At 36.4% G+C, this 27,606-nt stretch overlaps 3 protein-coding genes across 7 annotated transcripts in view; 1 reads left to right on the forward strand and 2 right to left on the reverse strand.

Moving 5' to 3' along the window:
- Nucleotides 1-11,952, forward strand: part of fntb (farnesyltransferase, CAAX box, subunit beta) — a 23,780-nt gene extending 11,828 nt beyond the window's left edge. Inside the window, 8 exon segments of one of the 2 annotated variants that reach the window (NM_001002128.1) lie at nt 1,681-1,827; nt 1,914-1,997; nt 2,267-2,353; nt 6,810-6,939; nt 7,297-7,429; nt 9,506-9,617; nt 11,290-11,404; nt 11,495-11,948. In NM_001002128.1, the coding sequence (NP_001002128.1) occupies nt 1,681-1,827; nt 1,914-1,997; nt 2,267-2,353; nt 6,810-6,939; nt 7,297-7,429; nt 9,506-9,617; nt 11,290-11,404; nt 11,495-11,617 (931 nt within the window). In that variant the 3' untranslated portion in view covers nt 11,618-11,948. 2 annotated transcript variants of the gene reach the window in all.
- Nucleotides 1-15,319, reverse strand: part of rab15 (RAB15, member RAS oncogene family) — a 48,222-nt gene extending 32,903 nt beyond the window's left edge. Inside the window, exon 1 of the mRNA XM_068215414.2 lies at nt 15,011-15,319. Coding sequence (XP_068071515.1) covers nt 15,011-15,068 — 58 coding nt within the window. The 5' untranslated portion in view covers nt 15,069-15,319. The remainder of the gene's footprint in view (nt 1-15,010) is intronic.
- Nucleotides 15,320-16,951: 1,632 nt separating this feature from the next.
- max (myc associated factor X) lies at nt 16,952-26,748 on the reverse strand. Of its 4 annotated transcripts, none has more exon segments than NM_131220.1 (5): nt 16,952-18,339; nt 18,414-18,537; nt 19,918-20,025; nt 26,229-26,255; nt 26,585-26,728. In NM_131220.1, coding segments are annotated over 5 exon segments (483 nt in total). In that variant the 5' UTR covers nt 26,621-26,728; the 3' UTR covers nt 16,952-18,151.
- Nucleotides 26,749-27,606: the final 858 nt, after the last annotated feature.

The following is a 27,606-nucleotide window of genomic DNA, read 5'->3' on the forward strand; positions in this document are numbered from 1 at the left end:
CTCCTACATCATGTTGTGGTGGGCCTCAAAATCACTGGGATTTGGATCCTATTTTAACCTCAGTAAATTTTCTAAAATTTTCTCAGTAAATTTTTTAAAATTCTTGTGTTTATATACATAGGTGCCCATTAAAGTGCCCCTAATATGTACTGTATCAGTTATTATTACACAGCCAACTGGAATACCTGATTCTGATTAGTCAGTCAAGATATTCCAAGGTATGTCATTCCTTGATAACAACAACTGAAGCGAACAAAACAGTGCTCATCTGGGTACTTTAAATCATCTTGACTGTCAGTGGATTCATTCACCTTCATATTTAAATGGTTGTTTGTCACATTGCTGTTGTCCCCAGCTTATGACTGAATAAAGCATAGGTTTGAACATGCTCCATTCAGTCATTTTTGTTTCTGTCAGCTTTGCCTTTAATTAAAAAATCTATAAACTATTGCGGCCCAGAACAAAATTTTGTATTATTTTTAGATTTTGTGGAAAGTAGCTGTGTAATAAGTGGGATAACATAGAATAAAGATTAAAAAATACCATAAAGCCGTTCATGTTATTTCAATCCCCTGAGACCTATGTTTATTTTTGGAACCCAAATTAAGAAATTTTAGATGAAAAATGAAAGCTCCCTCATCCTCCATAGACCACAATGGTCCAGAGACTTTCAGAGTCTAAAAAAATAACCAAAAACACTGTAAATATTTCATGTGACTTCAGTGGGTCAACTGTAATCATACTAAACTCCAAGAACACACTTGTGCACTGAAAAAGAAGGTATTCCAGTTGGAAAAAAAGGTATTCCAGTTGGAATTTCAGATGAACCACTGAAGTCACATGGAATGATTTTAGCTTGGTTGAATCGGATTAAAGATCGTTTTCAGTCTTGGTGCAGTTGTTTGGGCAGGTTTGAATGAAGCAGTCGCACTTTAATGCGGACCAAAAGAACTCCTTGAAAAGGTGGTCTCGGTACGCTTTCAAACGAACCCTGGAGTGGTTCATTTGTGGTGAGAACATGATCCCAACTAAAACAGACCCAACAGCAAATGTATCATTTGTTGCTCTTGTTCTGGACCAAATGAATCGAGCCACAGATGTGAAAGCACCCTAAAACTCTTTTAACATTTCTGGACCATTGCTGTCTAAGGAGTAATGAGAGAGCTCTTAGAATTCATCTAAAATATCCTAATTTGTGTGCTGAAGATAAACAAAGATCTCAGGGGATTGAAAAAAGTGAGAGTAGGTAATTAATAACAGAATTTTCTTTGTTGGGTTAATTAACTCTATGCTATCACATTTAAATGCTGTAGATCAGTGGTTCTCAATTTTTTTTCCATCAAGTACCACCTCAGAAAAAAATTGTCTCTCCAAGTACCACCAAAATGTGCAGTATTGAAATACAGTGGCGTAGTAGGCTCAGTAAAGCAGCTACAACTCTGCACAGTTAAAAAACGTGGCAGATTACCTCAGAAATATAGGCTATATGTCATATACGGCATATTATATACATCATTTTTGATAAATTTTGAAATATATGTAGCATGTACATGACATATTTCATTTCTCCGCGTACTACTAGAAGGAAGCCTGCGTACCACTAGTGGTACACGTACAACAGTTTGAGAACCACTGCTGTAGATGTTAATTTACGCTACAATAAATATGGTGGTCTTCCAGCGTATGCCAGTTCTTGGCCAGATGTCAGGCCCCGACAGGTGGTTTTGGTGGAGGCCCGGGTCAACAGGCTCATCTGGCTCCCACCTATGCAGCTGTCAACGCGCTCTGCATCCTGGGCACGGAGGAGGCCTACAATGTCATCAACAGGTTTCATGTTTGCTTTGTATTATCACCTGTTTACCTCCAGGTGTTGCGTTGATCATATTGCCTCAACAGCTCGTTTTGTTTGTCAGAGAGACGCTCCTGGACTTCCTGTATTCAGTGAAGCAGCCAGATGGCTCTTTTGTGATGCATATCGGTGGAGAGGTGGACGTCAGGTGAGTTTAGCATAGTCTGAAGGATCTTCACAACAGCCATACATCTCTTATTTCCCTGTGTTTTGATGGTACCATGAAAGGCATTTTTCAAGAGTGACCTTTTACTGAGAGATTAGTGCCAGAAAGATTCATCATGTTCACCACAGGGCAACAATAAACAAAGAAAAGTCACTTTGAGAAGCAATTGGTTTCCACAGGCTTTCAATCTTACAGTAATAAGTGGTTATCAAGATGAATAGGTGGTGATTGTTGTGTGTCTGATCTGATAGGAGTGCATATTGTGCGGCTTCTGTGGCTTCACTCACAAATATCATCGCTCCCACCCTGTTTGATGGGACGCACAATTGGATTATCAGGTGAATTGTTCACATTTGCTTTAAAACTTGCAAATTCTGTTAGAATTAGATCATTTTTTTACTATTGTATGCAGTTTACCTGTAGTGTTCATATTTTTATTTCTTGCATACATTTTTTCAGCATTAATTGTATGTGATTTTGTAACTTTTATCATTACATTACATTTATTTTAATATTGTTTTGATTTATTTTTATTATGGATGCTCCGATCAGGATTTTTGCAGCAGATACTAAGTGCTGATTCCTTGTCATGGTGATCAGCCAATACTAAGTACCAATTCTGATGCTTTAAACTTTAGAAAATAAAATAAAATTATTTTTTAAAATAAATTTTTTTTAAAAAGCTTTAGAATGGATTAAGCACATTTTCTCTAGAATTATGATACTTAAGTGGAGATCTTAACTTACCTAAGAGAATAAATGAATGATGTTGTATGAAATCCCTTTTAAAATGTCTCTTAAAATAATTTAGTGTGGACATATCATGGTCAGGAGCAGCTTTACAGAAAATAGTAGATAAAACAGATTTTTAAAAATTGGTAAGAAAAATGACTAATAAAGCATTTTAGAAACATTGCAAATGATGGGAGAAGAATTCAACATGTTTCAATCAAGAAAACATTTGGAGTGTATATGTTAAAATGCACACCTATGAATACCTATTTGTTTTTTTGTAATAAGTATATTAAAAAGTATATTTTTAAATATTCAAGTAAAAAATATAATTTAAAAAATATATATTTTTCAGCCAGGTTTTAGTGAACTTGCAATAGTCAAAAACACAGAACATCACCAAGCCTCTCGCAATCTGTTAAACAACACCTGCGATCAATTCATGAGATCAGCCAGATTGGCGAATAACGATCAAATCATAAAATGTGATTATTGGTCGATACCGATCTCTGGCCGATAAATAGGAGCATCCCTAATTTATTTATTTTTTGCTAAGTTTTTCAGTATTTCAACCTAAAGTATTCTAACTCATTATTGGATGAATAACCATATATACAGGGTCCCACACTTCTTTAAAGTACTTAAAAGTATTTCAGACCAATAGATTCAAGGCCTGGAAAGTACTTAAAAACTAACATCAGTCCATGCTTTAATTCACTTTGAAAATAAATGTATGGTTTTATTGCATCAATTGTCTAAAACAGCACGAAAATAAACTAAGAAATACATAAATTTAAATCTTGTGCAATAACACTAACACACATTTTATTAATGTTTGACAAACCATATTCAAACATTACCAGTGTGTAATTCAACTTATTTTATTTACAATTTTTTAAACAGGAATATTTAAAACGATTAAACTTTTTAAAAAGTACTACATTTTTAGAGCAAGTATTAAATGTAAGTAAATTCTAAATACATTAAGGACTTTGAGGTGCTACAAATGTCGGGGTATGAATGACAAAGGTGCTTGATTTAAAATTGATGGTAGGGTTGGGTCCACAGAAGATGCTAATGTCCATCGCCGATAGACATCATGATGCTGAGCTTTCATTGCGATCCTAATTTTAGTGAAAACCTCAGATACTGTTGGTTGGTTGCTGTTGGTTGTGCACCTTTTTACCAACCAAGTTTGTTGACGTAATTATAAGAACACGGATCCAGGGGTGATAGCGTTCCGGCACCACGCCGGATTTCCGGCGTACTGTGGCTGCGGGGAAAAAAAAATCAGGTTCACGGATATTGATCTGTCAGAATTCACTCACTGCTGAAAGCGCCGGACTGGTTTTTATTAAGTGCCATTTTGTGTGCTCGTGAATCATCTTTTGAGTGTAGACGCCATGTAAATAAAAGATTGTGTAATTTAGAGAGCTTTATAAATTATAACGGATCTTTGTGAGGTCTATATGAACTAAGATTAATGATGCTTTTTAGTGATAATAAGAGGAGCGTGCTTTGCACTTTCCAGGCTATAATCCATTCAGAATTTGTATGAAACTTTCGTTTTCGGCACATATACGCTGATATGTTTTGGGAATGACATCTGCATATTTACGCTGGGTTTATTCTCGAAATAACGGTGAAGAAATATACGGGACAAAAATATATTTCCCCCTTCTCCTTAAACAACTTAGTGTTTCAGCTATAAAATAGTTCAGTTTTGTATGTAGCCTAATGGCAAAGTGTTTATATTTAGTTTCGTTTTTTATTCAGCTTATTTAAAACGTTTGGAGCATTTTTTATTCGTTAAAAATAAGTTTTTTTTTTTTTTTTTTTTTAATGAACAGCGCCCAGCGGAAGACCATCATTGTCTGTTTGATCAGTTTGCCTTCTCAGATCATCACGACTTGCCTAAAATAAAAGATATAAAACAGTTCAAGTATAAAACAATGGTAGCTTAAACGTTAAAGAATGTGTGCTATTAGGCGCATAGTTTGCTTATAAAAAGCTTGCAGGACATCGAGGCGCCAGAGCAATCACTTGCATTTTTTCAGTGGGAGCAATTTAAAGTTATGCGTCATTTTTGCTCACAAAGTACGAGTAATGCATCAAAAAACGTTACAGCGTTTTTATAAAATAAAGAAAACCAAAATTATGCGCTTTCTGTCGTCTGGTTTTTGAACAGGAGCGCTTAACAAAATGAAGCAAAATGTATATGCCTCACAGACATAATAAATATATTTATAGAAAGCTTTAAATTATTACTTAACGAAATAAAACAAATCGAAAACAAAAAAACTCCATGTAATCCGTAAAGATGAATTTAACTCTAAAGGCGAGTCCAAGAGGAGATTGCCAGTCAGCATCTGCGACACTGACTCAGAATAAGTTTATTAATAAATAATTAAGATATGTCCTTACTCTTTCCTCGACACATTCATTGTTATTTGTTTTTGCCGGTGCTTGGGGCGAGTTTTAGCTTATTGTGTGCGCTTGAACGCGGATTCACAGTAGCAGTTTTGACATGGAGTGACACGACATCTGACGTACAGATGACACTGGCACATGCCACTGAGTGTAGTGATACTTCCGGTGGCACGTCCGGTTTTCCACTGTCATGTGTCACTCGCTAGTGGCATGTGTAGTGACCTGTGTCACTCAGAGTGTCGCGCTGCATGTCACTGCAGTGACATCGACACCCGGCGAAGCTTATGACATTAATTAACACGAGCAAAACCATATTTAATCATTACGCGACTTTTAACCTAATTTATCGCGTCGCAAGTTAGTTTATTTGCTGAGCTACTCCACGATGTTTTAATTTAAACGCATTTATTTTATGTATTCATAGTCATACTTCCGTACGTAATATAGTCATTTGACAGTACATGTCAGTCAAATGTATTGTGGCATGCTTATGTATGGGAGGGGTTACACTTATCTGTTGTACTGTATATTATTGCATCCTGGCAGTTCCTTTGTTCCCTACAATATGGACTTCTCTGTTTTTAATTCATTCATTTATTTTATTATTTAACTTATTTTCATTTTAAGGTATTTTAAATAATATCCTTTAAAAAGTTATAATAAAATGCATGTTGAAAACTCATAACATATATGCATGTAAGATAACAGGTGTCATTTGCCTAATGATTTTTAAATATTAAAGCAAAGAGACTTATAAGATTAATGTGCTTATAACGTGCTTATACTGACACCTACTGGCACATGTCACAAGATCACTGACACTGGCATGTGTCACTGAAATTACTGGCATACATAAGCATGCCACAATAAATTTGACTGACATGTACTGTCAAATGACTATATTACGTACGGAAGTATGACTACGAATACATAAAATAAATGCGTTTAAATTAAAACATCAGCAAGGAAAAAAAGTTCAGGCTCAGGAATTTTTCCACTATCAGCCCTGCGGATCACTCTGCCTATGCATGCCAGAGTCCCGTTGAAAAAGTGATTGACAGTTGGTCATTTGTGTGTAACTTATCTTTATTTATGATTTGATTATGGGTAAAACAAAGACCATGCGGGTCAGGTAGTTGAAACGAACTTATTAACAAATAAGTAATTTGTTATGGATTAATTAATTATATTAAATATATAATTAATTATATATTAATTCATAAATAATTAATTCACTGGTGCCTTTAATGACGATAACATTGTCCATCTTATGTTTCACATTAGACATCGAACAATGCCAAATTGGTCGACATCGCCCAGCCCTAAGTACGGGTGCTTTAAAAGGTCATCAAAAATCCTTAAATCTGCTATTTGTGAAAGCATGGAAACCCTGTTTATAGGAACATCATAGACATTGAATAAAATATCATTTGAATTTAATTATTTATACTCATGAAAGTTCAATAGTCGTATAAAACTGCCAGAAACACTCCAGGGTTTGAGTATGACAATGAGTATTTCAATGAGTGCCATATCAAAGTTTAACAGTTTGTTGACAAAGAAAGGTTTCCAATTTTTCTGATCACTAAATGCATTACAATTATATGTATTTTTCTCTCCTCTGGCCTTCAGCTGTCAGAACTGGGAGGGTGGTTTAGGTGGAGTACCGGGACTTGAAGCACACGGTGGATACACATTCTGTGGCACCGCTGCCCTCGTCATACTAGGCAAAGAACATATGCTGGATCTTAAAGCCTTGTTAGTAAGTCCTTTGTCTTGCCTTGTTTTCACCTTCTATTTAACCTGACTCATCCTGTCCATTAGAGAGAATAAACTGAAGTTTATGAAACGCGTTAAAGGTCAGTCACGTGTTTCCTGAAGCGTCTCATTACTGGTTCCTCAGGGACACTAAACATGCTTGAAAAATCATCATCATCATCTGTGTGGAGCAATGTTGTGGATGCTTAGATCAGCAGACTTCGACATGAAGGGATTTTACAGTCCCAGTGCACAGGCGGATTTGTCTTAACGATAAGACAGCAGCTCTAATGATCTTCCAATGCTGATACTTGTAAACCTGTAAATTAGAGGATTTTCTCTTCTTTTTTTCCTTCATTAGCGCTGGGTAACTAGCAGACAAATGCGTTTTGAAGGCGGATTTCAAGGCCGCTGTAACAAGCTGGTGGATGGGTGTTACTCCTTCTGGCAAGCAGGGCTATTACCATTACTCCACAGGGCTCTTTTTAAAGAAGGTGAGCAGTCTAACTGAAGCATTTGAAGCCTTTACAGGGTTAGTTCACCAAAAATGATAATTCTGTCATTAATTGCCCACCTTCATGTCGTTTCAATCCTCTAAGACCTTAGATAATCTTCTAAACAGAAGTTAAGATATTTTCAATGAACTCCGAGAGCCTTCTGACCCTGTTGTGAGTCATTCATTGTCCAGAAAAGGAACCAAAAACATTTTCAAAACATTCCCTGTGACTTCAGTGTTGCAACTGTGATCAATCGCAAAAAAAAAAATAAAATCTACTAAAAAATGACTTGTTTGCTGATGTCTCCCATGTTAGATCCATCCTAGGGCATTTACTACAGGCAATACAAAGCTTGTGTGTTGCTATCTCAAATAGTAATGTGTCATACAACAGTATTCTTGTAGCTTTGTATGGTTACAGTTGGACCACTGAAGTCACATGGAATATTTTGGCAATGTTTTTGGTTCCTTTTTTGGACTCTTAAAGAGTCTGATAGAGGATAAGAGAGCTCCCAGATTTCATCTAAAATATCTTAATTTGTGTTCTGAAGAAGGCCTCGGCATAGGAACAACATGAGGGTGAGTAATTTATAAATTAATACGATTAACTAACTACTGTTTTCAGCTTTTTTAAGGATTTTTTTAGTGATAATATTTTGGTAAATGTCATTGATATATTTTACACTAAAATCACCAGCTGGTGAGAGCAAGCCGGTAATATTGACTGATTTACTGAATTCAAGAAAACGATTTGTTCTAAATAGCAGATTTGTTTAAAAAAGAAAGTCAATGAATTATCAGCTCACTTGATTTGTTCGAAAACAGATTATTTAATGAACAAAGCACCACACTTGAGTATGTTTACATGGACACCAATAATCCAATTTTAATATGATTAAGACGATCAAGACTCTATCATTTAAACAGCATTTAATTTTTTTAAATTAAATTTATCTTTTATAATTTAATCTGACAAAAATTAATCAAACTAAACAGAAATTGAATTAAGGCATGCAGATTTTAGTCGCATTATTAAAGTGCTGTACAGACATGTAAACACTTTCATCAATTTCGATTTTTGATGCATTTTGCGACAGGACAGTCAATACGCACATGGGTGTTTGACACTATTCTCTGCACCTACCAAGTCAGTGACTGATCATAGACATCCTGAAATGCAGAGGGGGTTTTTTCCTATAAGGCATGTGGTACCAATTTTCATTAAAACAACACTCTTCCAGCAGTTCATACTCTCATCCAGTATCTCAGTAATGTTCCTGAATAAAAGTGAAAGTGCCAAACTGCAGTTACGACAACAAATCAATGTGGAGAGCGTGGTGACACAATGATGTTAATAGAATTATGTGCTATAACATTAAAAAGGGATCATGAAAAGGATCATTTAAAAAGCAACCCACATAAACACCTTAATCATATTACTGTCTTATTCAGATTAAGGCAACTCATTTGATTACTGATGTCCATGTAAACATAGTCACTGGTACAAAAATTGAGCTCTGGCTTTCTTTGAAATCTTTTCACTGGCAAAACCGAATATCTAAAATGTAATAGACTTGACAGGTTCTAGTTTGTTGATCTTTTCCATAAAATGAAGCTGCTCTCTGGTTTCTGGGAAATTACTTTTATTATATCACATTATTTTAATAGGTTTCATAACTAAATATTTTTAGGCTCTCAAGACATGTGCTTTCCCTTTGTGATGATAGCGACACACTCTCTTACCACATTATTGTAGATGTAAAAATTGTACACTCCATTCCCAAGCCATGTTTAAAATAGCACAGGAGTATTATTTTTTGTCTTGATGGCCACCATAGCGGATGGACAAGTGTTATAGTGTTTGTCCATTTACAAGTCTTGTTGTCGTACAGTCTGGCAATAACGACACTTTGTGATAGCTTTGATGGTGCCTGCATGTTCATATACTCCGAATACCAACACGCATAATGGACTTTCTAATTTTCATAGTTTAAACCCAACAAGTACGTAAAGCAATTATGGTCTAGTGTTGGATTTAATAAATGAATCGATTCAAATATTGATGTCTATATAGGAGACTCAACGCTGAGTGTGAGTAGCTGGATGTTTGAGAGAAAAGCCCTGCAGGAATACATCCTCCTCTGCTGCCAGAATCCTGGTGGAGGCCTTCTGGACAAACCGGGCAAGTGAGTACTGCGCTTACAGTATACACACACAAAAATGCATGAATACTGTATGCTTACAGTCACCAGTAATGTCATGATGCAGTGATTCTTTAAACCTCAAGTCTATTGCCTGTTCAATATTTATTCAAACACTTCATATATTTTCCAGTTGTTTGTGATTTGATGAATATATATTAGGAAAAATATCCTCTATATGTGGTCAGCCTGGACCACAAAACCAGTCCCAAGGGTCAGTTTGGAAATGTCTATTAGGTGTGATGTTTGGATTGGACAATATATGGTCAAGATACAAGTATTTGAAAACCAAAACTATTTGAACGTCTGGATTTCAGCTGGTCTGGTTTGTTAGCGTCACCACAGAGATGTGAACACTCACACTCACAGCCATAGGTTCATCTAAGCACTTTTTTTCACAGTGCGTGAAACTGAAAGTAAAACTATGATTACGATTTGCAGTCGCAACCACCACGAAAATGTATGGCACAATATACTTAATAATAACTGCCAAATGACCTTTGCTTAAATGCACAATTTAGACACACATTAGGTGGTGCTTCTGATGTTCTGTGACCAGAGTTGTTTAATCTCAAGCCCTGTTATACATACGCAGTGTGTTACAAGCAGAGTATCATTTGCTGAAATTGTTCAATAGTTTTAGGACATCTTTGAATTTAAGATTGATCCACTTCAAGTGTTGATACCTTATTTATGGACTATTGTCTATTATTGGACTATTTTTTTATTGTGGTTTTTATTAATTATATTATAGTTCATAGAAAAAAAAAACAATCAGCAAAAATTTGTATTTGAAGAATTGGAAGCGGTCAACAAAATTGCAATCAGTACACTAAAATTTTTGGCATAAAATAAAAATGTATAATTCTGATTCGTACAACATATTTTTTGCAATTCCCACAAATGTACGTGTTCCTCATGAGAAATCAAAAAATTGTATAGAGACTGACTAGGCAAGGTGTTTTTTCATGCACCAGTCATTGATTGATATTTTATTTTACATGCCAGCTTATTTCAGACAAATGTTCCCAGAAGGCACGTAGCAGTGGGTTCTGACCAGAAAAAAACTCGAATGGAAATTTGTGTTTGTCTTGGTCACATTAAGGGCTGTTTGTTACTGGGCTTTAATCTGTTATCTCCAATTGTGCTATTTGGCAAATAGGACTGAAAATACATGTTCTTTAAACATTGTTAATTCACTTTGAGACAACTGTGATGTTTATTTTTTATCATGGTTATTATTATTAATTATAATTAGAAAAAAACAATCAGTAATAATCTGTATGTGAAGAATTGGAATTGGTTAAGAAAATTGCAATCGGTGCATCTCATATTTTTGGCATAAAATAAAAATTTATAATTTTGACTTTTTTTATTGCAATTCCCACAAACGTATGTGTGCCACATGAGACTGGTTTTGTGGTTCAGGATCACGTATATTTTAAACATCAAAATATTGTATAGTCTGAGCATGGCAGTTGAAAGTATTTGAATGAGTTTCTTTTTAACTATAGTTCTCAAACCAAAACTGTACTTTTTTTAATGCATTTTCTCATTTGAATGTAGAAAGAAAAAAAGTTGCCTTGGGATTTTGTCTTTTTACTAACTTTAAAGCTGAACCAGACTTTCCTAACAGCTCATCGTTGATTCCCCACAGGTCTAGAGATTTCTACCACACAAGCTACTGTCTGAGCGGACTCTCTGTAGCACAGCATTTCGGAAACAAAGACCTTCACAATGAGTTGATCCTTGGTCGAGATGAGAACAAACTGGTAAGACATCCTTACAATACATTTGAACCCATTTGCGTTGAGTATAAAGTATTATCACTCGTAAATATTCTCATACTTCTTCTCCTTCAGGCACCAACTCATCCGGTTTACAACATCTGCCCAGAGAAGGTTGCCCGTGCCGTTGAGTATTTCCACCGGTTACCCGTCCCAATTCCGACAGGAGCTACCGCAAGTGCGATGGACCAGTCATAGACTATCTATTTTTCAACTGTAAACATATTGGGGGATTTGGGCTAGCTTGAACTGTGCAGAGGAATCTTCTGTAAATGCTGTAGCCAAATGTCCTTTGCTGGTGTGTACAGCGTCTACAGATGGAGAAACACTCTGAGGCCTGATCTGCTGCTGCTTCAGCATGAGGTTATGGGTTTTAGCCAGGATAAACAGTAGAGACTGACTAGGTAAGGTGTTTTTTCATGCACCAGTCATTGATTGATATTTTATTGCACATGCCAGCTTATTTTGGGCAAAATGTTCCCAGAGTGTACGTGGCAGTGGGTTCTGGACAGAAATAAAGACTTGGATGGAAATTTGTTTTATTTCTTGGTCAGGGCTGTCTATTATTGGGCTTTCATCTATTATTCTAATTAATCAGTGAAATTTGACAAATATGACTGAAAATAAAATGGTAACTGCAAACTGTAGTTTGGGGGGTACAACAAACTCTCAGCTATAAGTAGTGTTTACTTTATGTAATGTTTGGCTTTTAATTAGGGGTGTGCGATTTTTATTTATTTTTTACAACATTTAAAAATTAGTCTTTTTATCTTAGTTGGTTTAGGCCTGTCCTAGATGAACCAATATGACACTAAATCAAAAGGCAAAACCTAATAAATGATTCACTTGCTATGTTTCCATGGATCTAATTTTATGTGCATTTTGGATATGATGAAAACCCCAGATGCACATAATTTTGAAAATGTGTATTTAAAAAAAATTGTGCGCATAACTGAGTAGGATAAACTTTTTATTTGAAAAAAGAAAAGATGCGCATCAACTATGATGGAAACACTTTTACCGAACAAATTCCAGTATGAGTATTAAAAAGGTCATGTGATTTTGTTATAAGAGATGATGTGATGATAAAAAATGTGTGTGAATGGATAAATCAGCAGGCTGAGCGCATTGTAAAACATCTGAGATGTTGTATTGGTCGTTCTAAAATCCCTTAAATGTTTCAGTATTAGGGTTATTATATTATTAATTGCCTCCAGAACTGTCAAGAGCATCTGTGCTTCGCATCTCATGCCTCATGCTCTTCTGGGGTACAAATAGTTTATTAAATAAGGAAAAGACTCAAGCAGCTTCTCCTACCGCAGCAAATTACGTTTTATTTTTGATATTTGCAGTGATCAGGAAGTGACCATTTTGTTCTCTTTGACTCATTGGATGGAAACGCTGCTTTATTCAAAGCAATAAAGTTAATTAGCATTTTTTGATGGAAACATAGCAAATGAATGCCTAATTATTCATAATGATTCAAAAGATTCATTCAACAGCTAATTCCTTCAGGAGATTAACAAATGGTTACTTCTTCCTTTGTTTGGAAATATTTTCCTCGGTGAAAATGGAAAAAACTAGAAGTCATTGCTTTACTACATATAAAACAAACAAAAATCATGGATTTGTTACACCATTCATAGTTGTAACATGGTAATTGTTGTAAAACTATGTTTATGAGTGGAAATATATACACCAAAAAACATTTAATATACAACTATAATTGAAACCATTGTGAATTTTCCTAATGCAAAGTTCAGACTGCATGATTTTAGCCCCGCCGGTTTTTGAATCGCCGTCAGATTTTGAGAAATCGCCAACAAATGCCTGAAATCACAGGCAAATTGGTGCTTGTTCAGGTGAGTAACAATCACACAGTGTGAACTATCAAAGACGCTATCTGAGAGAGTCGCAGATGCCCGTGAGATATTCGTTTGTTCATTCATTCATTTTCTTTTCGGCTTAGTTCCTTTATTAATCTGAGGTTGCCACAGCGGAATGAACCAACTTATCCAGCATATGTTTTACGCAGCGGAACCCATCTCTGGAAAACATCCATAAACACTCATACACTACAATTTAGCCTACTCAATTCACCTGTACCGCATGTCTTTGGACTTGTGGGGGAACCCGGAGCACCCAGTGGAAACCCACAAGAACGCAGGACGAACATGCAAACTCCACACAGAAATGCCAACTGACCCAGCCGAGGCTCGAATCAGCGACCTCCTTGCTGTGAGGCGATAGCATTACCTACTGCACCATGCCGTGTGAAATGTTTTCAGACTGAAAAAGGCAACAGCGACCACCAACAGCCACTGAGAGAGCAGCATCCACTAGTACTGATACCTGCAGGCCAGCGGGAGGCTGGGGGAGAAGTAAAAAGCGCTCATTTTCAGTTCATTTGGACCCAAGAAATGAAGGAAAAACCAGTGGAAATTTGGCAGAAGCACTGTGTCTGTTAGAAATGTTATCAAAGCAATTTCACAACCGGGTCAAAAAAAAAAAAAACACTGAGGAGAGATTGTTAATTACCAAAGCCAGGTGAGCAAAATAAGAACATTTTTCTACCCCACTACAGCCTTCTTTCTCTTTATGTAGTAAATAACAACAAATATATTACGTGACCTGCCCTGTTTCCATGTCACTTCTCACGTGTTTGGTTGTGAGACGTAGTTTGCACAAAATTATTGGCGATTCTTCCTGTTTAAAACTCATGCAATGTGAAATCCCTGTCGCTGATCCATCCTACAGTGTAAACAGCACCACACTAGCCCAGATAGTGGTGCAGTGTAAAAACATCTGACACACGACTACTTTGAATACCGTGCAGTCTGAACTTTGCATTAGGAAACTTTGTCAGAAATGTTACTAGGCATGGGAGGATACCTTTGCTTAATAGATTTCATATTCAGATTTAAAATAGAAAAATGGTTTAACATGGTTTGGAAAAAGTTTTAAAACTGCTACAATATATATTTTCTCTGTCCCTGAGGTATATGCAAGTTTTTTTGGTTTTGTTTTACGTGGAGTTTCATAAACTAATTTCGAGAGGAGCCCGTGATATGATAGAGCATCTCCTCTTTTTCCTCTCTTTTCTAATGGAAGCTCTTGAGACCTACCTGATCTCGGACACCTTTTATATGCTTATAGAGCAGGTGTGAACTCTTGAAAATGTTGTCAAAAGATTATTTTATTTCTTTATTTAGGACAACGGTGTCTCCAGCAGCAAACGACCATCCTCATCAAAAGCTACTGGTCTGCCTGCACAATTTAGCAAACATTTGACAAACAAATTGCTTACGCACTTTCATCAAATTGGTTTATGGACATGAACAGTGCAGTGGTTTACATTTTAACCAACAAAACGTTTTTTTTTTTTTTTTATCCAGACATTTTAAAATATCTTAGAGTAGTAATCACAATACCATTTTTTTTCCTAATGTTATCTTCAGAATCAGTCTTATAATGGTGCATGCCTAAACATTACTCAATAACCTGAATTGTTGCAAAACATTAATTTCACTAGCACTCTAGTAAAGCCTACTTATATTCTCATAATATTAAATTATATAATTAATTACTCACCCTTATGTTGTTTCAAACCTCTGAGATCCTCGCTCATCTTCAGAACACAAATGTACATTATGTTTTATGAGAGCTCCTTCATCCTCCATTGACAGCAAGGTCAAAGTCCAAAACAAAAACACACACCCCCTCGAAACAGAACGAACTATTGTCAGGCTACGAGAGTTGCACATACAACAAAATAAAGACGTTAATATAAGTTTGCTCTCCACTGTGTTATTATAAGTTGTGCGTCGGTTCGTGTATCATGCTTGACCGCTCGTCTAACTTATTGCTTCAAGTGTGCAACTTGTGCGCGGTTCCAAACAGGAAGTGGCGCGCTGGCAACCGGGAAGATATACATCACTGCACAGCGCTGATAAGTAAAAACTATAATTGCAGTATTATTGCTGACGATAAATATTACACACCGGCATAAAGCAAGTCATTTTTTCACTAATAACATGCCGGCATCAAAACTAAATAGCTTTACATTGTAGGTTACATTCAAATAATGAAGTCTAGATTGGATACAGCTGCGGATTCGCACATCAATAGCCTATAGCATCATTTTGTAACAGTATAACAATAATACATATTTTTACATTTTAGGGTAGGTGTTACCAAAAAAATGGTTCCATAAGATACAATTTACTGAGTATTTGAATAAATATGGAATAATACTCGGTACAACTACTGTTTTCACATTACTGTGATGGTAGGGTTTGGAGTGGAAATTAATAAAATACAATTAATGGGAAATTTAATAAATAATATAAATAATATTCATAGTTAATCAGCTATACTAATAGAAGATTCCACATCCAAACCAGTTTTTACATTACTGTGACGATTGGGATTGGTGTAGACGACGTTAATAAAATACAATAAATGGGAAACTTTATAAATAATATAAATAATTGCTAACTACCAGCCGCAACCATATCTGATCTACAAACAACCCTTTTCTGAGTCTTCAAAAATATGTGACTTTTGTTTTGCAGAACTGCCAATAAAACAAAGCATACAGATCAAATTTTACAAAAGCAAAATTAAGTAATTCATGAAATTTTTCCATGTTTGGAACAAAAACAATCCTGGTAAGATCTTTTTATAAGAACATTTGAAAATATGGCAATACTTTCAATTTAATTTTCATTTCAAGAGTTCACACGTAGATATTGCTTGATATTTTGTAGTAGATTTGGCATGCTGTCCCAGGAGGGGGGTCCGAGATCAGGTAGTTCACAATAGGGGGAATTCTTCAAAAAAACAATGATAAGGGAGTAAGACTAGAGGGGGTATTTATAGTGAGTTTGGAATAATCCAATTGGTTTACTTATGATTACAGATAAGAGACCAGCCACGAACAATCATTTCACTTGCTCTTCTCAAAATTACTTATTTACTATTAGTGAAACTTAATTTATTCCTTACAAAATTAATTCCAATAACTTGGATTCCGGTTCATGTATTCACTGTCTGAATCGGTCACACGAAAAGGTTACAAAAATCACATGAGATTAACATGTGAAGTAGGGCTGGGCCAGTAAACGATATTATATGGAATCGTGATAATTTGTCCATAAGGTCTGCACTTTTTTTACTCTATACTGATGTAAGAGCCAATCATACAGCAGAAATGTGCAACAATGGGAATCTAGAAGTGTGTTGGTCTTGGAAACCCACCGAAAATAGGTTATGCTATTTAATGGACCCTCTCCTTTTTGTGGCTTCAGTCATTGTTGAAATAATCTTAAATCTGGAAGCATTAGCTTATAGTGAAATATATATCGTTAACGTTCAATATGGAAAATAGTTATTGCACTGTCATATCGCTCAGCCCTAATGTGAAGCCAATGTGGTTTTCTCTAAAAGACACAAAAAAGTCAGTTTTGGACAACGAGAGGCCTACAGTCTAAATGACTGGGAACCACTGGTATACAGGAAGCACACAGCATATGTAAAGGATAAAATAGTTTTATTTATATTCTCAATGTAAAGGTAGGCCTCAACTTGCAAGACAACTGTTGGCAGTATGTACAACATACCTGTAATTTCCATGGAATGGAATCAGACAAAGAAAGACCTACTCTGTTCTACTAATGTCCTAAGAGGAAAATATGGTAAAAGATATACACACGCGCGCACGCACGCACGCACACACACGCCTCCTAGACACTCAAAATGCAACTTTCGCAGTGTGCAGCGGTCAAATTTCCAATGAACATTTAGAACATTTACCTTTAAAAGTCACGACATGAATCTACTCTTTCAATATTGACTATCTTTTGTGGAGGGGAAACATTATTTGGAACGTTTACATTCCCAATATGGAGTGAAATACATAAAATACATGTTTGGGAGGCTCAGATGACAGATGCACAATATATGCTTCATCATCACTTTTTAAACCCATTTTTTTTTAGAAAGAAAAAAATCTTTTTCCCCCCATCTTGTAAACTTCACTACATCAGGCTAAAACAACAAATACAACACAAGCTCAGCAGCCTTCCCCAAAAGCATGTTGATTTTCTTTTTTTCTTTGTTTTTTTTTAAATAAGGGATTTTATCGATAATGTCAAACTGTATCACTCATCCCATAGGTCTAACAAGGGGGTACATTGATAGATGCTTCAAAAACATTCCTTTATGGAAAAAGTAACAAATATTTAGAAAGGCAAATCACTCAGGACAATTTATCTAAGGGTAGGTTCTAAGCAGGCTTTAAGATATTCAACAAAAACGTATATTTTAGCAGTGCTAGGAGTTGTACGCCTCATTCGCCCTCTGGGATTTCAACCTGGAGGGATTGTAGACAAGGGTACAAAAACCAAAACAAAAAAACAAAGCATCATGTCCTTAAGTTGCAAAGCTGCCTCATTTTGGGTTTAAAATCATCGTTTGTTGTTGCGTGCGCCAGGACGCAAGATGGACGAACACAGTCGGAGAGGGAGAGAGAGTAAAAACAAGCCTTGTTTTCTCCTCCTTTAGCAGACGTCCCTCGCTCTCGAGTTTCTTCTGGTGTAGAATCGACATTCACTTAAAAGAGATTGATCATCAAGGTGGTTTGGGGAGATTGAGGTACACAAAATACAACATGAAACAGGCCATTGCTGTGACTCTCCCTCCCCTCAGAGGAGAACTTTGTGGATCCAGGGTTTAGCTATCCTCCGGGCGATGCTTCTTCCGGGTGCGCTGTTCCTCCGGCTCGGACTCGGAGCTGGAATCAGACCCGCCGTCGAAGGCCGACACGGCGCTGCCCTTGGGGTTGGTGTACAGGCTGCTGTCTGAAGACGAGTAGTTGGCCTGAAGCTGCGTGGTCCCTTTGACTTTCTCCAGTGCCCGTACTGGAAATTAAACAGATGGCATGTTTTGGATGTGGTACGAGGGAACTGCAAAATGTTCAAGGAATTACACATACCTTGTTGCTCCAGCAGGGCGTTCTGCCTCTTCAGGTCGTCGATGTCCTGCTGGTGTGTGTGGTTTTTCCGTCGCATGTACTGGATGTATTCTGTGGCTTTGTCTAGGATTTGAGCTCGGGATGCCTGTTTGATAGATTGCTGTCAGCAACAAATGAAAAACTAGAATTTGACGCACGGAATGCAGTTTTATTGCACACACATGAACCTTAAAGTCATTTCATTCAAATAATCACAACTGAAAGCACACAACTTGAGGGATAGTTCATCCAAAAATCTTACATTCTTGTTTTCATGTCTGGTTATCAACATTCTTCCCAACATCTCCATTTTTTAGAGCATAGGTCTCAAGCTAAATTCCTAGAGGGCCGCAGCTCTGCAGTTTTGTTCCAACCCTATCAAACACAGCTGATCCATCTAATGAACGTGTTCATGACTCTTTTGAACACGTAGATTATTTGTATTAGCTGTGTTTGTTTGAAAGCGTTGGAGCAAAACTGCAGAGCTGCGGCCATCCAGGAATTGAATTTGAGTCCTGTTTTAGAGCTTTAACAGAAGCAGCAAGTTTTGGATAACCCAAGGGCGGGCAAAGGAGGAATACATTTTTATTTTTGGATGAACTTTGCCCTAAACTCTGTCTTATATACAATAAGAATTAATGCAAAAGAATTACAAGCAAATATTTTTAAAAATACTAAAAACTTTAATTTAATTGCTTATCTAAATTAAATTCATGCATTTTAATATAAATGTACATTATTCATTTTGACAATAGCTATACAATCCAAGTCATTATTTAGTGTTTATAAAGATACACCACTGCAGCAGCATGACTACCTTAATCTACATGTAAAAATGTAGCACAGCTAAACATCCAACAATCAAGCAATGCCTTGTCTATGTAATATTTAAAACTTCGTATAACCAGTAATTCTCAAATTGATCACCACTATTATAAAATTGTCCATCTTCCTCATTTATAAGTCACTTTAGATATAATGTCTCCTGAATACATGTAAATTATTATCAGCTGATAACCAATACAAGCAAGCATCCCTACTCTTATGACTTGAGTAAATTTTCATAGACTAAAATCGAACTCAAACCTGACACTTTTGCATAAACAGCATAAATAAACATGGCTCTATCCTAAGGGTCAAACAACAAGAATCTTGAGGCCTCTGTTTCAGACATGAGACACAAGAGGAAGGAGAAACCGCATTTCCCCCTGTAATGGCTTCCTGGCACCACGCCTGTACTTGGATCACATCAATCAGTCTGGATCTACAGTGCGCTTAATTCTCCTAACACTTTTCACTCACACCTCCACTCAACTTCAATCATATTGGAAATGCCACATTAACCATGTTGTAAAAGCAATTTAAACAGTCAAAAATGCAACCATTTCAGCATAAAATAGACCTTTCATTGTCAAGCAGAACACAAAACAAACATCCTTTATGTCTACTTGTGTTCCTCATGCTTTTACCAATGACATTCACCAACCTTTTCCCCTTGCAATGCAGGAACAGAATCCCGAAGGCTGTGAAAGCTGTCTTTGATGTGGTCCCTACGTTTGCGCTCCAGCGCATTGTGGTGTGCCCGTTTGTCTGCCTGCAAAAAGAGAATCACAGCGGCTTCAGCCTCTTCACTTGTCATAGTGCCATCTGATAATAATGTTAATAATAAGGAAACATTTACTGTTTAACATTTTTAAAATTTTTATTATAGATATTAAAATCTCAAAAACTTTATTTTTTTTTTGCTGTTGACTAAAAGGCCGAAAATCTAGCTACTTTGGGTTTACATACAGTCCATTTGATGAGAATTTAATCATTATCACAGTAAAAAAATACATGCAACAAGCCAATTATTCTGAGTGAGAACTTAAAATAAATTCAGTGTGCGCTAGTGTTGTCACAATATTGGAATTTTGGTACCAATCGGTACTGAAGTTTTAAAAATGTCCATTTCCCACAACATTTGAGAACTGTCGAGTGCAAACTTAAACAATGATTGACCAGTGGGTTCATATGCTGAACACACTAGGCAGGAATGACTGTGATTGGTCGTCATTAGTTCTTCACTGAGTGCACTGAGGACACTGGAGCATTTCAAAGCAGTGCGATCAACTGGTCTGTCTATGAGCTGACATATAAGCAATGTCCTTATAGATTGACTGATCTTTGCAGCTTTGAATCGCTCCAATGTCTCTGCATCTGTGTTTGGAGGTGGTGAACTGGTGACCTTCACGGACAATCACAGTCATTTCTGTTAAACAGGGAAACTCAATGGCCAATCAACAGTGTTCAAGTATGAACTCAAAGATTATTGGGAAGTGGACATTTTTTAAATTTTAGTACCGATTCCAGAAACTGTAGTATCATGACAAACTAAAGTGCGCATGCACTGAATGATTTTTGCATTACTTTCCTTCAGCCCAGTTGAGTTGGAAAAGAGAGGAAGAATTAGAAACAAGAACTAAAGTTGCTTTTCCACTGCCTTGTAGAGTACAGTTTGGAACAGGTCCAGTTTGCATTACCACAGCAGTAGTACTGCTCAAAGCAGTGGCTGGTATCATCACTATAGTTGCTATATATATATAAATATATACACTGCCATGGCTTTTTGAAAATTTTTCATTACGGTTCTGGTTCCCACCCTGCCGGATCTGTTGCTCAGTCACGAACAAAAGAAACACATGAACTTAATTGACCAAGATGCTGCTAGTTCAGGTCTTTTTTCTCAAAGTGGTAAAAAATGGTTTAATATTGTATAATTAATTTAGTATAGTTAACTAGAAATTATAGCAGGTTTAAAGTCTTATAACAAATCCAATGATGCTGGTAGAGATTACTTTTGGACCAATCTATGATGAGCAATGAGTATCCATCATGTTTTGGGTCGCTCGGAGATTGAACAAAAAAAACAAATACTACGTAATGCATTAATACTATGGAATGCAGTAAAAATCCTAAAAAATTGAGCCGAAGTGAACCAAACTGCACAATACAATGTAATAAAAAATTAAGTTAATTTTTTTTTTTTTAAATGGATGCATGTTGACAAGTGCATGTGTTAGGGATTTTTAAATATGCTCAACTCTGATTTAAATGAGCACAAAAATAATTTTTATTTGCTCAAATCCCAGCAAACACTGTACTAGCAAAAAACTTGCACATAAATGTGTGTGTCCTTGTGTTCAAGGATGCCACAAAAATAAAGTATACTCTGAAAGGCTGTAAATTCAATTGTGCATAAACGCCAACATATTCATAAAAAATGAAGTATCCTACTCTCTCAAGTGTTTATGAATACTGAAGAAGATTAGGAAAATAGTTGCTTGATTTCTGTTTTTCCCTACTTATTATTTTTGCAGAGCGATGCAGTGGCGCAGTAGGTAGTGCCATCACCTCAGAGCATGAAGGTCGCTGGTTCGAGCCTCGGCTGGGTCAGTTGGTGTTTCTTTGTGGAGTTTGCATGTTCTACCCGTGTTAACGTGAGTTTCCTCCGGGTGCTCCGGTTTCCCCCAAAGTCCAAACACATGCGATACGGGTAAATTGGATAGCCTAAATTGTCCGTAATGTATAAGTGTGAATGAGTGTGTATGGATGTTTCCCAGAGATGGGTTGCAGCTGGAAGGGCATCCGCTGCGTAAAATATATGCTGGATAAGTTGGCAGTTCATTCCGCTGTGGCGACCCCAGAATAATTAAAAGACCAAGCCGAAAAGAAAATGAATGAATATTATTTTTGCCAGGACAGCTTAACTATGTGTAATTGATTATAATTTAGTTCATTCAAGATGGTAACGTCAATCAAAACATCTTTTATAAGACAATAACAAAAAAAGATCCTAACCGCTTAAGGTCTCCGAGCAGAGGAAAACAACTGGTCCACTGGAGTCCAATGTCACTGGGTTTGGCCAGGACACTGTTATTACATAAAGGCACAGCTGTAAAACCTGTTTCGAATCCAGTGACTCATTAACAAGTGCCTCTTTTGCATTCCATGGAAAAAGAGACAAAACGAAAGCAGGTATCTTAATGCTGAAGTGCCACCAGACAGCACAAAGACATTCCAGTGTGTATGTGGCACCTGAAAGCTTGAGGTGTGGTCAGAGCAATGCTGGCAGATCCAGGCTGTTTGTCTGATGTCTAAAAGGATACACCGTACAGCGCCAGCGTCAGGATTGAGTTACATGCATGTGAGGTGGCCACCAATTGCTCAACACTTAAAAGAGCTATTCTGCACGCGAGTATGACAAACCTCACGTGGCAGCAACCCCCTAATGCTATAACATAAAGGGCATGAAGGACTATAAATTACATAAGAGTCAAAATGACAAGCCCTATTGTTGAAAAAAGCTTTCTCTGAATATAGCACAACATGCGCTCCTGTTGTCTTATGATCTCAACATCCTGATAAAAAAAATATTTCCTCCCAGCACAAAAAGAAGAGGGAGATAAACAGGACTTTGGGGACATTGCAGACCTTGTGTCTCCAGTCGACCCAATGAAAACTCAAGGCCTGTAAAAACAAGCCCGCTTAGCGACGAGTGCTATTTTAAAGGTCTCGATGTGAACCCTTTTCAAAGTCTGACCTGTCGCAATTGTAGGTGATAATTCAATCAAAAATTCACTTGTTCACACTAATGTTGTTCAAAACCTGTATGACTTTTGCATGTAAAAAAATAAATAAAATCATGCCTTTTGGTCCATTCGGTGAATGTCACTGGATTCTGATGCCAATCTGGATTGCATTAACTTTCATTGTGTGGGCAAAAATTGTTATTCAAAACATATTTTTTGTTTCAGAGAAGGAAAAGGCATAAGGATTTGGACAACAGAAATGGGAGTAAAACCGTGACAGAAATTTCTCACTCTTAAATATAAATATATTTTTAATTTGAGAGGTGAAAAACACAAATGCAAAAAATAGACTAAATTTACTCTTTTAGCAGAGTAATCTTAGGTGAAGGGATCTACAAGCCCATTTCCAAGAGCATCACAGACAAATGGTGATATAAACAGGCTGCAAATCAACATTTATATGACGTCAGTACACAACTTAAACATTTTTTAAATTATTAGAAGCAGAGAGAGGGGTAGGTTCGGCAAAGTACCTTGAGCCGGGACTCGAACTCGGGTCGTCAAGAGCACCATGGTGCTATATGTCGGCACACTTAACCTTTCGCGCCAATGTCATAATAAATCGCCACAATTTATATATAAATGAAGCAAAATCTCATTTAAATTTATGTCATTTAAAAAAGCGTTATAAATGACATCACTATCACTACAACTATTTTAAATTATGCATTTTGTAAACTGATGTACAACTAAAGGCATGTGTTGTGGCATGGAGAATGTCTCTTTCCTGCTTTTATTTTAGATATATTTTAGCCCACGACTTGCTACCACTTCTAATGTAAATATATAATGTTACATATAAATACATAAAGATATCAAAAAGACATCATTAAATACTTTAACTTGGAGTTACCGATAATAATGTTACTAATATGATTAGTCTTGTTAAAATCTCAAGACTGAGAATAGTTTATAGAAAGTACTTTTCATCAGGCATTCAACGTAGACGATCCATTAGGGTCCTATGCAAACTCGATTGCAGGGGCGGGGCTCGATTTCTCACCACACTGACAGAACATAAACATTTTAGTAGAAAACTGACTGTGGTACTATTCCAGAAAATGAAACCTAAATCTAATTTCCTGAAAGCAACGCTGATGTATTGTAAAAATAAATACAAAACAAAAGACCTATGACCTTTTGATGGTCAAATTGCTCAATTTAACACACCATTTTATGCTGTGCCCAGTATTTCAGAGACAGTTTCATCTGTCAAGCTCATTTAAAATTTGCAATTATCAGTTTTTTTGGATAGGAAACGACAAGGTTCTACACCAAATGCTTCTCTTTAATTTTAATTACAAAATCTAAAGATTATTGCACTTAATTTGTATCTGGATTATAAGATATCATAAGAAATGTTCCTAGTTTTCTTTGCTGTTGTTTGTGTTGTTTTTTAAAGGCTATTGCAAATGCATGAGTAATGTAAGGAAAGCATGACAAACCAACTTCTCTCAAAAGTCACTGATCAGACTGGAAATTTTTGTAATTAAAAACCCATTAAAAGAATTAATACTGCATCGTGAACTCCATTTGTTCCAAACTTTTACCACAATCTTTCTGCAGGTTTATGAAGGTCATTTTAATACTTTGACTAAATAAAAAATCTAATTATAAAAAGACAATATGTGACCCTGTAGCACAAAACCAGTGACATGTCTCCGTTTTTGGGAATTAAGATTCGTGCATTATCTGAAAGCTGAACTAATGAGGTGTCCGTGACAATACTTGCCCAACATACAGCAATTTAAACATCTGTAATCTGGGGGTTAAAAAAAAAGCTGAGTTTCAAGTTTAACGCACAGTACTTATCAAAAATTTAGTTTTGCTTATGGTATATTTACTAAATAACTCAATATTGTAATGAATTGTAGCATAAAATAAATATTGATAATGTACATTTATCATGTACCCATATAATGATATTGACATGCAACATAAGACTGGGTTAGTGTAGCAGGGTCACATAAGTCAACTCAACATTTTCTCTAAATTGACAGTGAACACAATTTGAAAATACAACTTAATCATTTTACAAAACAAATAGTATAACTAGATTTCCACTAACCAGAAAATATATGTTCTCATCACACTGTTAAAAGTTTAGTTTATCCTCAGTATTGTCGTCTTGTTTTGCAGATAAAATATGGAAAGATCTTTAAACTAAGATATTTACTTAAGAAACAAAATGACATGATATAAATTCCTGAAATGGATCAAAATGAAGTGAGCTTATGATTAAAACAGCAAACATTTGAGCTTATTGAGCTCAAAAAATCAACTCATCAATTTTCGTTCCCTGTTGACAGATATTTGTTGTTGTTGTTTTAAGCATAACCTGACTTGTTCAATTTATTGCAAAAGTAAATTAAATGTATTCATTTTTGCTTGTTTAGATATTACATGTTTAAGCACATTCAACATTAATGCCAATGCCATTACGAATTTAAGATTTCTCTAATTTAGAAAAATAAGAGTCACAGAATCCCCATTAAACCCTTTTTTTAATATAACAAAGATATGTGTATTACTATCATTTTAAAATAATTTATCCGTACATTGACAATTTAGTATAAACAATGTACAAAATGTCTTTGGAAATCGGCAAGGGGGATGTTCCATAGGTTCAGTATTAATATTTAATGTTGCTTATTTATTCATATACGGTCTGATCTAACAAAAACAAGACACCATTGATGTTAAAGCCATAGATTTCAAATGATAACCCTGCCGTCGTATATTTCCATCGTCTAACTACTGCGCCACACACACACTGCGAGCGTCACGACACAGCAGAATGCTCGGATACAGAGATCTCGCTGCTGGCTTTCTGCGACGCGAGCTTTTGGGCTATCGCGTCGCGCACTCGCAGTGTGGCTGCGGCTCTCGCTCAGCCAACGTCCCTCCCTCCCTCCTGCAGCAAGTGCCCTGCTGTCGAGCACAGAGCTCCCCGAACCACCCAAAACAAGCAGACCCCGGTGCTCATCGAATCCAACACATCCATGCCCCCTTTTAAGGCATCATCCTATATTGTTTTGTCTTCCACCGATGCAAATCAGTCGGCGTTCAGTACCTACCCGGAAATATATGGTAGCTAATCTCAAAAAGAGAAGATATTTTCAGCATTAAAGGCTAAACTGGATTAATTGCTCCGCTTATTACGCACCACACCGTGAAATCTCGGTGAATCTTCCTGTAAGAAAACAGAACAGAAAGTACAATTGTAGCTACAGCTGTAAGAGTGATACTTAACTGGCTATTTGATGGATGCAATACACTGTTTTAGTAACTTACACATAATCGCAAATGTACACATACGGAGACGAGTATAGACTCGACCCCCGTGTTTAATCGCTTATCTGGCTGGATATTCTCAATAAACTGGCTGGGAAATTATTTCAAACGCTAGGTTGGCTGGCTAACTAGCTAGCAGGCTAGCCCCGTATTGAGGCTCAAGTATCGAAAATACAAGAGGTTTCATTTTCAAACATGCAGAGTACAAACAAAAATAACTATACTCACATCACTGTCGACCTCGATATCATCGTTGTCGCTCATTCTTCGGCGAAGATAGATAAATCTACACGAAATGTTGTTTTGAAAACAACATGAAACGGGGCCCAAATCAAATGAACAAACAGGAGAGATTCACTGCTTACACGAAACGAGATCAACGGACTCCCCACACGTGACTCGCCTACACACGGACATTTACCGTGGCGTGTCACGTCTGTGATTGCGCCGCAGAGCATCGTGGGACTTGTCGTTTGTTTAAGTTACGCAGTCGGTGGATGTAACCACGGAACTATTGTGTAGGACTACAACACCCAGACAGCTTTTCTGGGCGGAGTCTCTACATGGGGTTGAAGGAAAGCCCTTATGGTGGCAATGGGAGGTGGTAATTGTAGTTCATTTACATGTCTCGGAACCAGCAAGACACGTGGAGATTGCTCAGCGTTGTTTGTGACTAATACGTGGGTCACTAATACTGTGCATATTTGTGAGTAATTGCAAACTATAAAAATATTTAGACCATTGGTAATATTCTTGTTTTAGTACTCTTATCAGAGCTATAAAAACACAGAAACATGGTTACTCTAACGACCTACTTTAAATGTGAACTTGATGACAGTTTAAAATGACAGAAATAAACAAACAAAAACAGCACGGTTTGGATGTCAGTTTCTGCTAATACTTTATTAATAACAATTATATAAAAAAAACCCGGAGAATAAAAACAATGTTGTTTTGGCTATTTTGATTATTATGGATGTGGTGGTTTTATCACAGCTGTATTAAAGCATAATAATAATTCTGTAGCTACAAAATATTTCAGAGGAAAACTTGTTGTCATGACAAATTTAATGTAACATATCTCATTTTAAAACAGAACTGATCCTGATTCTCTAATAATGGTGTTATTCATAACAGTATAAAGCTGTGTCTTAGAAAACACAATTTTGATTCATTAGTAGTGGGCCTACTTTATACTGTTATCAATAGTGTGATCAGAGATTACTGAAAATACTTTAATATTAATAATT

Source organism: Danio rerio, chromosome 20 (assembly GCF_049306965.1).
Source record: "Danio rerio strain Tuebingen ecotype United States chromosome 20, GRCz12tu, whole genome shotgun sequence".
In the NCBI taxonomy this organism is placed as follows: Eukaryota; Metazoa; Chordata; class Actinopteri; order Cypriniformes; family Danionidae; genus Danio; species Danio rerio.